At 41.8% G+C, this 13546-nt stretch overlaps 1 protein-coding gene across 1 annotated transcript in view; it reads right to left on the reverse strand.

Moving 5' to 3' along the window:
• The window catches only part of pgbd5 (piggyBac transposable element derived 5), a 29569-nt gene that overhangs the window by 11734 nt on the left and 4289 nt on the right, over positions 1 to 13546 (reverse strand). The window contains exon 2 of the mRNA XM_014210272.2: positions 11085 to 11515. Coding sequence (XP_014065747.2) covers positions 11085 to 11515 — 431 coding nt within the window. The remainder of the gene's footprint in view (positions 1 to 11084; positions 11516 to 13546) is intronic.

Below are 13546 nucleotides of genomic sequence, written 5' to 3' on the forward strand. Positions count from 1 at the left end.
GCCACAGTGATTTTGCACCTGACCAAGGAGCCACAACGAGGCACAGGTGGTGTTTGTTTTGCCCAGAACAGAACAGGCAAGCCATATTGAGTACTGTAGACGTTCTGCCTGCTACCTCTCTGTTAACTCACACCTCCTACCACTGGGGAGCCAAACAGACACACGGCAGGCTGCCTGACTGAGAGGAAGTACCTCAAAATGTATTCTAGGTCTGCAGGACAGCCTGAACGGATCAGGGAGCAGGTATTTCAGACATGTAGAGAAGACATGATGTGACCGGTTGTTCCAGGTTGTTTTTAGCCTAATATGTTGATTTGTTTTGATGATGCAATGTCCCGTTGGTGATAGAAACACCTGGATCCTTTACATGGAGTCAAATAGGTCAATAAGACACAGAGACACGGTGACAGTTGACCAGAGGAATCTGTTATAAGCACTGTGTTTGAGACATTAATTATTCAGTTGGAAACAAACAGCAGCTGTTGATAGTTATCCACAGGTCTCCCTCATTAAACACATCTTGAGCAGCAAAAGGATTTTCTCAATTATTCAGTTATTCCTACATGGGTGAAATCAGTCACAAATGTGTGTATTGTCTGACTTGTCACTGCTGCCTGAAATATGACAGTGTGGCTATAGACCTGTCCTTTAGACCCTGTGCTCTGCTGATATTACTACCATCTATTAATGCTCGGTTAGTCTTTGGCCTGTGGAGGATGGATGTGAATCAAACCCATTTCTCAACCCCAATGACTTCATCTCCGTGGAGGCCATGACAAAGATGAATTCTATCTGTCTGCCAGCTGCTGCATTAGCTAAGATAGGTGGCATTCTGAGAACCATGATCTACCTGAGAGAGAGAGACAGTGTCTGAGAAGACAGAGACGGAACCAAAAGGTACACCTTCTATTTGCCAGACGTGCTATATCTCTAAACAGAGGTGTTTGTGTTGTGTACGTTAATGAGAGAGAGTAGCATTGGACAGCTAGCCAAGCAGAATTGTTAGTGTCACAAAGCTCAGCAATTTGAATGTAGTTTCCAAAGAACCCCTGCTATGCCAGAGATGCACTGGAAGGCTTTGACATGCACCTTTCCTTTCGTCTTAAAGTAGAAACTTCACTTAATGAGCTGTCTAAAAGGGGGAAGAAAAAACATTTCTGTAAAGGCTTCTGTTATTCTCATTATAACAGGCAGAGGCGGAAGGAGGTAGGCTTCACAGACAGAAAAAAACAGTACATGGAACATTCTGGTAGACACTTTTTCTTGGCCACAGCCAGGGAAAAGGCATTCATTATTCAGACAGAACATCCATCCCCAGGCTGTGCTGATCAGAGCCCCAGACAGAGGCAGCCCAATCAGAGACAGGATATCACCAACCCCCTACTGTGGAGCTATGGAGGGCATATTTCACCTCATACCTCTACAGCTACTGGAGTCAGTGATAGAAATGTCCCTGGAACTCAGCAGTAAGTGCAGATAATAAAGTGAATGTCTGGGTGAAAGTATTTGCATTGGGAAATGATGAGGGTTTTGAACAATGCCTGCTGGTTTTTACAAAACATACATACATATATATATATATATATATATATATATATATATATATATATATATATATATAGAGAGAGAGAGAGAGAGAGAGAGAGAGAGAGAGAGAGAGAGAGAGAGAGAGAGAGAGAGAGAGAGAGAGAGAGAGAGAGAGAGAGAGAGAGAGAGAGAGAGAGAGAGAGAGAGAGAGAGAGAGAGAGAGAGAGAGAGAGGCAGACAGAGAGAGAGGGGGAGAGAGAGAGAGAACAAGGAAACCAGATGTGCTATGCTGTGTCCAGACACCAGCCTTGGGGGCCCTGACTTCTGGGCCAGAGGATGTGGTGTGAAGCTGGATTCCCTTTCCCTCAGCTCTGACTGAGTGGGTCTGCCTCATTTCCATCTAGATTCCTAGGAGTGGAGTGGAGGGGAGCGGAGGGGATCAGAGTAGAGTGGAGAGGAGGAGAGTGGAGTGGAGGGGAGCAGAACAGAGGGGATTGAAGTTGAGGGGAGGGGAGTGGAGTGGAGGAGAAGGAAGGTGCCCACTCAACACTCCTTTCCTCCCCTGTCAGCTCTGGGAGGCAGCAGCGCGCCGATATGATCCGCCATGTCTGACAGGGAATTTACATGCAATGCGGAACGCCTGATGGTCACCAGGGAACACGCTGAGGCAAACTGTCAGCCTCCTGTACACTATGTATATAGTTCAGAGTACACTACACCTTGACTGACACATTGGGCACATCCCAGAGTTATTCAATTTAGAACATTTGAACAGGCATTTCAAATAAGACAATGCAGCCTTATTATTGCCTTACTAAAATGTTATATTGGTTGTTATATTGGCTGATATTTTGATTGTTATATTGGCAGTTATATTGTTATATTGGTTCTTATATTGGTTGTTACAGTGCCTTCGGGAAGTATTCAGACCCCTTTACATTTTCCATATTTTGTTACATTACAGCCTTATTCTAAAATGGGTAAAAAAAATCCCCCCAAAAAATCACAGCAATCTACACAGAATACCCAAAAATGACAGTGCGAAAACAGTTTTAAAATTTTTGCAAATGCATAAAAAATAAATAACAGAAATACCTTATTTACATAAGTATTCAGACCCTTTGCTATGAGACTCGAAATTGAGCTTGGATGCATCCTGTTTCCATTGATCATCCTTGTGATGTTTCTACCACTTGATTAGAGTCCACCAGTGGTAAATTCAATTTATTGGACATGATTTGGTAAGGCACACACCTGTCAATATAAGGTCCCACAGGTGACAGTCCGTTTCTGAGCAAAAATCTAGCCATGAGGTGGAAGGAATTGTGTCGAGGTCACAGATCTGGGGAAGGGTACGTAAAAATGTCTGCAGCATTGAAGGTCCCCAAGAACACAGTGGCCTCCATCATTCTTAAATGGAAGAAGTTTGGAACCACCAAGACTCTTCCTAGTGCTGGCCGCCCAGCCAAACTGAGCAATCGGGGGAGAAGGGCCTTGGTCAGGGAGGTGATTGTCGCTCTGATAGAGCTCCAGAGTTCCTCTATGGAGATGGGAGAACCTTCCAGAAGGACAACCATCTCTGCAGCACTCCATTAATCAAGTCTTTATGGAAGAATGGCCGGACGGAAGCCACTCCTCAGTAAAAGGCACACGATAGTCCACTTGGAGTTTGCCAGAAGGCACCTATAGGAGTCAGACCATGAGAAACAAGATTCTCTGGTCTGATGAGACCAAGATTGAACTCTTTGGCCTGAATGCCAAGCATCACGTCTGGAAGAAACCTGGCACCATCCCTACGATGAAGCGTTGTGGTGGCAGCATCATGCTGTGGGGATGTTTTTCAGCGGCAGAGACTGGGAGACTAGTCAGGATCAAGGCAAGGAGGAACGGAGCAAAGTACAGTGAGATCATTGATGAAAACCTGCTCCAGAGCGCTTAGGACCTCAGAATGGGGCGAAGGTTCACTTTCCAACAGGACAATGACCCTAACCACACAGCCAAGACAACACAGGAGTGGCTTCGGGACAAGTCTCTGAATGTCCTTGAGTGGCCCAGCCAGAGCCTGGACTTGAACCTGATTGAACATCTCTGGAGAGACCTGAAAATAGCTGGGCAGCAACACTCCCCATCCAACCTGACAGAGCTTGAGAGGATCTGCAGAGAAGAATGGGAGAAACTCCACAAATACAGGTGTGCCCAAGAAGACTCGAAGCTGTAATCGCTGCCAAAGCTGCTACAACAAAGTACTGAGTAAAGGGTCTGAATACTTCTGTAAATGTGATATTTCCATTTTTGTGGGGGGTGGGGTTTTGAAAACAAATCAAAACATCTGTTTTTGCTTTGTCATTACGGGTATTGTGTGCAGATTCATGCGGGAAAAAACAATGTAATCCATTTTAGAATAAGGCTGTAACATAACAAAATGTGGAAAGAGTCAAGGGGTCTGAATACTTTCCGAATGCACAGTATATTGTTATATTGGTTGTGATATTGGTTGTGATACTGTTATATTAGTTGTTATATTGGTTATACAGCGAGGGGAAAAAGTATTTGATCCCCTGCTGATTTTGTACGTTTGTCCACTGACAAAGAAATGATCAATCTATAATTTTAATGGTAGGTTTATTTGAACAGTGAGAGACAGAATAACAACAAAAATCTAGAAAAACGCATGTCAAAAATGTTATAAATTGATTTGCATTTTAATGAGGGAAATAAGTATTTGACCCCCTCTCAATCAGAAAGATTTCTGGCTCCCAGGTGTCTTTTATACACGTAACGAGCTGAGATTAGGAGCACACTCTTAAAGGGAGTGCTCCTAATCTCACCTTGTTACCTGTATAAAAGACACCTGTCCACAGAAGCAATCAATCAATCAGATTCCAAACTCTCCACCATGGCCAAGACCAAAGAGCTCTCCAAGGATGTCAGGGACAAGATTGTAGACCTACACAAGGCTGGAATGGGCTACAAGACCATCGCCAAGCAGCTCGGTGAGAAGGTGACAACAGTTGGTGCGATTATTCGCAAATGGAAGAAACACAAAAGAACTGTGAATCTCCCTCGGCCTGGGGCTCCATGCAAGATCTCACCTCGTGGAGTTGCAATGATCATGAGAACGGTGAGGAATCAGCCCAGAACTTGTCAAGGATCTTGTCAATGATCTCAAGGCAGCTGGGACCATAGTCACCAAGAAAACAATTGGTAACACACTACGCCGTGAAGGACTGAAATCCTGCAGCGCCCGCAAGGTCCCCCTGCTCAAGATAGCACATATACATGCCTGTCTGAAGTTTGCCAATGAACATCTGAATGATTCAGAGGACAACTGGGTGAAAGTGTTGTGGTCAGATGAGACCAAAATGGAGCTCTTTGGCATCAACTCAACTCGCCGTGTTTGGAGGAGGAGGAATGCTGCCTATGACCCCAAGAACACCATCCCCACCGTCAAACATGGAGGTGGAAACATTATGCTTTGGGGGTGTTTTTCTGCTAAGGGGACAGGACAACTTCACCGCATCAAAGGGACGATGGACGGGGCCATGTACCGTCAAATCTTGGGTGAGAACCTCCTTCCCTCAGCCAGGGCATTGAAAATGGGTCGTGGATGGGTATTCCAACATGACAATGACCCAAAACACACGGCCAAGGCAACAAAGGAGTGTCTCAAGAAGAAGCACCTTAAGGTCCTGGAGTGGCCTAGCCAGTCTCCAGACCTTAATCCCATAGAAAATATGTGGAGGGAGCTGAAGGTTCGAGTTGCCAAACGTCAGCCTCGAAACCTTAATGACTTGGAGAAGATCTGCAAAGAGGAGTGGGACAAAATCCCTCCTGAGATGTGTGCAAACCTGCTGGCCAACTACAAGAAACGTCTGACTTCTGTGATTGCCAACAAGGGTTTTGCCACCAAGTACTAAGTCATGTTTTGCAGAGGGGTCAAATACTTATTTCCCTCATTAAAATGCAAATAAATTTCTAACATTTTTGACATGCGTTTTTCTGGATTTTTTTTGTTGTATTCTGTCTCTCACTGTTCAAATAAACCTACCATTAAAATTATAGACTGATAATTTCTTTGTCAGTGGGCAAACATACAAAATCAGCAGGGGATCAGATACTTTTTTCCCCCACTGTATGAGTTGTATTAGTTATATTAGTTGTTATATTGTTATATTGATTGTTAAATTGGTTGTAATATTGTTGTATTGGTTATATTAGTTGTTGTATTGGTTGTAATATTGTTGTATTGGTTATATTAGTTGTTGTATTGGTTGTAATATTGTTGTATTGGTTATATTAGTTGTTGTATTGGTTGTAATATTGTTGTATTGGTTATATTAGTTGTTGTATTGGTTGTAATATTGTTGTATTGGTTATATTAGTTGTTGTATTGGTTGTAATATTGTTGTATTGGTTATATTAGTTGTTGTATTGGTTGTAATATTGTTGTATTGGTTATATTAGTTGTTGTATTGGTTGTAATATTGTTGTATTGGTTATATTAGTTGTTGTATTGGTTGTAATATTGTTAAATTGGTTGTTGCATTGGCTGTTATTGTCACATCCTGACCAGTAAAGGGCCTATTTGTTATTGTTGTCACGTCCTGGCCAGTATAAGGGTTAATTGTTATTGTAGTTTGGTCAGGACGTGGCAGAGAGAATTTGTTTTATGTGGTTCAGGGTGGTGTGTTAGTTAGGAGGGTGTTTGATTTATTATTTCCGGGTTTTGAGTTATGGTCTATGTTTATGTATTTCTATGTGTAGTCTAGTGAGTGTGTTTCTATGTTGAGTTAATTGGGGTGGACTTCCAATTGAAGGCAGCTGTTTGGTGTTGCCTTTGATTGGAAGTCCGATATTAGTTGGGTGTGTTTGTCTTGTATTTGTGGGAGATTGTTTTTGCATTGCGTGTTTTGTTAGCCTGCAAAACTGTCATTTGTCGTGCTTATTGTTTTCTTGTTTTTTTCGTGTTCAACGTTTGTTAATAAATTAAGAAAATGAACACCAACTCTGCTGCATATTGGTCCACCTTTTCGGACGACGATTTCGCTATATCGTCCTCCGACGAAGAAAGCCGTGACAATTGTAGTTTGGTCAGGACGTGGCAGAGGGTATTTGTTGTACATGTTTTTGGTTATGTGTTTATATAGAGGGTTATTTTGTGTAGAGTGTTTCTGGGTTTAGTGGTGTATCTATGTAGAAAGGGTATTTGATTTAAGTGGTTTGGGGTTTATTAGATATGTATTTATGTAAGATGGGGTGTTTGATTTAGGTGTTCCGGGTTGTTGGGTATGTTCTTGTATTGTATTTCTAGGGGGCTGGTCTAGTGTTGTATTTCTGTGTTGGCCTGGTGTGGCTCTCAATCAGGAACAGCTGTACATCGTTGTTGCTGATTGAGAGTCATACTTAGGTCGCCTGTTTTCACCTGTTAGTTTATGGGAGATTGTGCTTGTTTAGCTGTGTGCCTGACAAGACTGTCCAGTTTGTTTGTGTTTTGTATACGTTTGTGTTTTCCTTCTTCACCAAATAAAAAGAAGATGAGTATATATTTTCCCGCTGCGTCTTGGTCTTTACCCTACGACAACCGTGACAGTTATATTGGTTGTAATATTGGTAGTGATATTGGTTGTTATGTTGGTTGTGACGTTGTTATATTGGTTGTTATACTGGTTGTAATATTTTTTATATTGGTTGTTATATTGGTTGTTATATTAGTTGTGATATTGGTTGTAGTATTGTGATATTGGTCGTTATCTTGTTGTATTGGTTGTAGTCTTGTTGTATTGCTTGTAGTATTGTTATATGTTGTAATATTGTTACATTGGTTGCTATAAGTTGTATTGGTTGTTATATTGGCTGTGATATTGGTCATTATCTTGTTATATTGGTTGTTATATTAGTTGTTATATTGCTTGTTATAGTGTTATATTTGTTGTAATATTGTTATTGCTTGTTGTATTGGTAGTTATATGTTATATTGGTTGCTGTATTAGTTGTTATATTGGTTGTAATATTGTTATATTGGTTGTTGTATTGGTTGTTACATTGGTTGTTACATTGATTGTTATATTGGTTGCTGTATTAGTTGTTATATTGGTTGTAATATTGTTATATTGGTTGTAATAGTGTTATATTGGTTGTTATATTGGTTGCTGTATTAGTTGTTATATTGGTTGCTGTATTGGTAGTTATACGTTATATTGGTTGTTGTATTGGTTGTTACATTGGTTGTTATATGTTATATTGGTTGCTGTATTAGTTGTTATATTGGTTGTAATATTGTTATATTGGTTGTAACAGTGTTATATTGGTTGTTATATTGGTTGCTGTATTGGTAGTTATTGGTTGTTATATTGTTATATTGATTGCTGTATTGGTTGTAATATTGTTGTTATATTGGTAGTTATATTGTTTGTTATATTGGTTGTAATATTGGTAGTCCTGGCACTTAATCCTAGTATGAATTTCCTGTTTTAGGTCAGTTAGGATCACCACTTTATTTTAAGAATGTGAAATGTCAGAATAATAGTAGAGAGAATGATTTATTTCAGCTTTTATTTCTTTCATCACATTCCCAGTGGGTCAGAAGTTTACATACACTCAATTAGTATTTGGTAGCATTGCCTTTAAATTTCTTAACTTGGGTCAAGCTTCCCACAATAAGTTGGGTGAATTTTGGCCCATTCCTCCTGACAGAGCTGGTGTAACTGAGTCAGGTGTGTAGGCCTCCTTCCTCGCACACGCTTTTTCAGTTCTGCCAACACATTTTCTATAGGATTGAGGTCAGGGCTTTGTGATGGCAGATCCAATACCTTGACTTTGTTGTCCTTAAGCCATTTTGCCACAACTTTGGAAGTATGCTTGGGGTCATTGTCCATTTGGAAGACCCATTTGCGACCAAGCTTTAACTTCCTGACTGATGTCTTGAGATGTTGCTTCAATATATCCATATAATTCTCCGTCCTCACGATGCCATCTATTTTGTGAAGTGCACCAGTCCCTCCTGCAGCAAAGCACCCCCACAACATGATGCTGCCGCACCCGTACTTCACGGTTGGGATGGTGTTCTTCGGCTTGCAAGCGTCCCCCTTTTTCCTCCAAACATAACGATGGTCATTATGGCCAAACAGTTCTATTTTTGTTTCATCAGACCAGAGGACATTTCTCCAAAAAGTATGATCTTTGTCCCCATGTGCAGTTGCAAACCGTAGTCTGGATTTTTTTATGGCGGTTTTGGAGCAGTAGCTTCTTCCTTGCTGAGCGGCCTTTCAGGTTATGTCGATTATAGGACTCGTTTTACTGTGGATATAGATACTTTTGTACCTGTTTCCTCCAGCAGCTTCACAAGGGCCTTTGCTGTTGTTCTGGGATTGATTTGCACTTTTCGCACCAAAGTACGTTCATCTCTAGGAGACAGAACGCATCTCCTTCCTGAGTGGTATGACGGCTGCGTGGTCCCATGGTGTTTATACTTGCGTACTATTGATTCTACAGATGAACGTGGTACCTTCAGGCATTTGGAAATTGCTCCCAAGGATGAACCAGACTTGTGGAGGTCTAAAATAAAATTCTGAGGTCTTGGCTGATTTCTTTTGATTTTCCCATGATGCCAAGCAAAGAGGCACTGAGTTTGAAGGTAGGTCTTGAAATACATCCACAGGTACACCTTCAATTGACTCAAATGATGTCAATTAGCCTATCAGAAGCTTCTAAAGCATTTTATGGAATTTTCCAAGCTGTTTAAAGGCACAGTCAACTTAGTGTATTTAAACTTCTGACCCACTGGAATTGTGATACAGTGAATTATAAGTGAAATAATCTGTCTGTAAACAATTGTTGGAAAAATGACTTGTGTCATGCACAAAGTAGATGTCCTAACCGACTTGCCAAAACTATAGTTTTGTTAACAAGAAATTTGTGGAGTGGTTGAAAATCGAGTTTTAATGAGTGAATTTTAATGAGTCCAACCAAAGTGTATGTAAATTTCCGACTTCAACTGTATATTGGTCGTTATATTGCTATATGTGTTGTGATACTGGATGTGATAGTGCTTGTTATATTGGTTGTTTTATTGGTCGTAATATTGGTATATTTGTTGTGATACTGGTTGTTATATTGGGTGTTATATTGGTTGGCTATTTTACAAAGTTGGGTATGTCTGTGTCAAAGTAGTAACTTAAAACTGAAATAGAACAGAGGACAGGTGGAGAAATCCCTGACATGGCTATGTTAGACATTCATTGATGTGCAAATACCCTGTGCAGTAACTAGTAGGCTTAGAGACACTGTCACGTCCTGACCAGTAAAAGGGGTTGTTTGTTATTATAGTTTGGTCAGGGCGTGGCAGGTGGTGTTTGTTTAGTGTGTTTCGGGGTTTTTGGTTGATGTTCTATGTTTTCTATTTCTATGTGGGTTTTCTAGTTTTTCTATGTCTATGTTAGTTTTGTCAATGACCTCCAATCAGAGGCAGCTGTTTGTTGTTATCTCTGATTGGAGGCCATATTTAGTTGTGTGTGTTTTCACTTGTGTTTGTGGGTGGTTGTTACCTTGTATAGCCTGAGCACCTTACGGGACTGTTTTCGTCGTTTGTTTTGTATAAGTTTTTTTCCTTTCTAATAAAAAAAAGATGAGCAATATAACCGCTGCATATTGGTCCGACGATTTCTCCTCTTCAGACGACGAAGTTTATGACAGACACATTCTAAATCAGTTAGAAATACTATTTGGGCTCAGAAACTGCAGTCTGAAGTCACTATGGATCACTAATCTGACCCGCTCTTTGATACCAAAATACAGCATAACCTTCTAACGTGGAACACAGAGGCAGTCATACGTAATTATTTCTGTGAAGGCAACAACATTTCGACTTCGCATCCTCACAGCCCACTTTGTATCCTCCACTTCTTCCTAGCATGGAAAGAGAAGACAGGTTGTCCTCCTTTCAGAAAAGTTCACATTGCCAAGATTCTGAAAGAGTTGGTGGAATCCCCATGGGGGGTTGCAAATTGGCTCATGTCAATCAATTCCAATTGCAGCAAGGATATTCAGTGTGCATTGGCTCGTTTCTGAACTTAATCTTAACCAATCCCTCTTAATTAAACGACCCAAATACACGTTATTCAGCTGCTGCCAGATATTAGATTAACATTTGAATAGAGTTTAATTAGACAGAAAACAAGTTTACTCTTCACAGATAAATATTCAGCTCCCAAAGAAGTTAACTATGAGTCTGTTCTAAACTAGAACAAACATGGACTCAACGTACCATTGTTCCAGGAATGTTTGTCCAAATGACAACCTACCTATCTGACCACTGTGATGTATTTTGAGTCTGTTCTAAAAGTACCCAGAGCCGAACACACCAAGCTGCCCGCTGGGCACAGATGTCAACACATTTGAATTGAAGGCAGTCGCTTCAGGAAGTGATTTTAATTATAATTTTTTTAAATATATGAAAAACTTGAAATAAAATTCAAGTTCACTCGAATTGACCCCAGCCCTGTCATCTGTACTAAACATGTCCAAAGCTGAACAGTACACACAGCAGCCTACTGCCATACCTGAGTCTGTGAGGGGCGGAAGGTGCTGCAGCCAAACGACTGCTGCAGTGAGTCCAGGAAGGGCTGGATCTTGTAGAGGCCATGGCTGCCGTGGCTGGAACGGAAGGCCACGATGTGGAAGTACTTGAGGATCTTCTCGAAGCGCGCCTGGCTCATCTTGAGTGCGATGCTGCGGTTGCTAAAGAAGCCACTGCTCCAGATGCTGAGCACTGACTCACAGCGGTGAACGCTGGTGGAAGTCACGAAGCCCAAGAAGGCCTTCATCTCGGCCGCAGTCACGTTTCGCCAGCCCTCGTCGCTGCCGAAGCGCTCCTGGTACTTCTTGGCGTACATGTTGGTCTGCGTCACCATGTTCTGGATGGCGTTGTCGGGCACAAAGAGCTGGAAGAAGTCCATGCAAGTGGCTGTGGCTGGCATTCTCTGGGTAGGGCCTGGTGACAGGGAGAGAGACAGACAGATGACGGAGCTGCAGTCAAAGCATCACTCGCTCATTAAAACCTGCCTCTCAGATTGATGCTGTCAAATGAAAATAACAATCACACATTACTTGTAAATTGAGTCTTACTGTGTAAACGACTATGATTTCTAAAAAGGGAATTACAATACTTTGACAGTATGGAGCTCTTTTGTGCACTGAGTTATTTTGTACAGTAAAAAAGCAGAACGTGTAGCATTTCTTTCCAGTCTTTGTTATTTGGATTGTGCTGTCAACCCTAGGGCTGCAATCAACTTCTATTCAACATGACAGTAACCATAATGTAATCCAAACAAGAATCAATCTTTTGGGGCTTGAGGGAAGGGTTCATTACTGTCATGTGCTACACTATAGTGGATAGAAAGTCTTGTCTTGTCTCGAACGTGTCAGATGAACATTCCCGCTTATGCAAGCCGACAAATATAACCGTTTGGAAAAGCCCACTCATCGACATTGACATACTGTAGTTTCCAATGCATGGTAATCCGCACCTCCAACAACGCATCTGTCAAACTACTCAAGTTTGCAGATGACACCACTCTGGTCGGTCTCATCACCGACGGCAATGAGTCCATGTACCGTGGAGAGGTCGACCGGCTATCCACTGGGCACAGACGTCAGTTAAATTTGGTTGATTCACTAACGTGAATTCAACGCGAAATCAACAAAAAATGTCACCTTGTCATTGGATTAGGTTAAAAGTTGGGTGAAAAAAAGACTACATTTTCTTACGTTGATTACTTTTTTGTAATCCAATCAGTTTTCCACATTGATTCATCATTTACATTTACATTTTTACATTTTAGTCATTTAGCAGACACTCTTATCCAGAGCGACTTACAGTAGTGAATGCATACATTTCACACATTTTTATTTTGTACTGGCCCCCCGTGGGAATCATCAAATTGATTTGTATTTTTTTTATGACATGGAAACAACATTGATTCAACCAGTTTTTGCCCAGTGGGTAGTGGCCTGGTGCAGTCACAATAACCTAAAACACAGACAAAAGCGTGGCGATGGTAGTTGACTTCAGAAAACGCCACTAACCATCTCTCCCCCTTGAGATTGATGGCTCAAGTGTTAGCACGGCTGAATCATTCAAATTCCTGGGGACCATCATCTCCCACAGTCTCAAGTGGGAGGACAACATCACATCACCAACCGGACAGTTTCTTCCCCCGGGCGGTGGCCCTCACCAACCGGCCATCTGGCCCATTGAGACTATGCACTCTATGCTACAGTTTATTAGGTATACCACCCTGTTCACGAAAATGGTTCACACCTACAGACATTTGAGTCACATGGCGGTGGCTTGCTATATAAAGCAGGCAGACGGGCATCGAGGCATTCAGTTACTGCTCAATTGAACGTTAGAATGCAAGCTAACAGGCGGACCACAAACAGGCAAATAACGGCACAGTACAACAGTGGTGTGCAGAACGGCATCTCGGAGTGCACAACTCGTCGATCCTTGCCATGGATGGTCTATTGCAGCAGACAACCACGCCAGATTCCACTCCTATTAGCTAAAAACAAGAACTGGCTCCAGTGAGCATATGATCACCAACACTGGACAGTTGAGGAGTCAAAAACATTTGGTCCGACACCTGGTCTGACGAATCCTGGTTCCTGTTACGTCATGCTGATGGCAGAGTCAGGATTTGGTGTAAGCAGCATGAGTCCATGGCCCCATCCTGCATGGTGTCAACGGTAAGGCTGGTGGAGGTGGTGTAATGGTGTGTGGAATGTTTCCCAAGCAACGTTTCCATGCCCCGAAGAATTGACTGTTCTGGAGGCAAAGGGGGGTCCGACCCGGTACTAGATGGATGTACCTAATAAACTGGCCACTGAGTGTATATTCTTACTGATACTGTAAATTTGTACATCCACTGTATATCAACCATAAACCCAAGAATAGAGCCTTGATTAAAACTGCAGCACTGAACTGTCACAGGTCATCATCACATCTGTTAATTAACTGTAT

Source organism: Salmo salar, chromosome ssa01 (genome assembly GCF_905237065.1).
Source record: "Salmo salar chromosome ssa01, Ssal_v3.1, whole genome shotgun sequence".
NCBI classification, from domain to species: domain Eukaryota; kingdom Metazoa; phylum Chordata; class Actinopteri; order Salmoniformes; family Salmonidae; genus Salmo; species Salmo salar.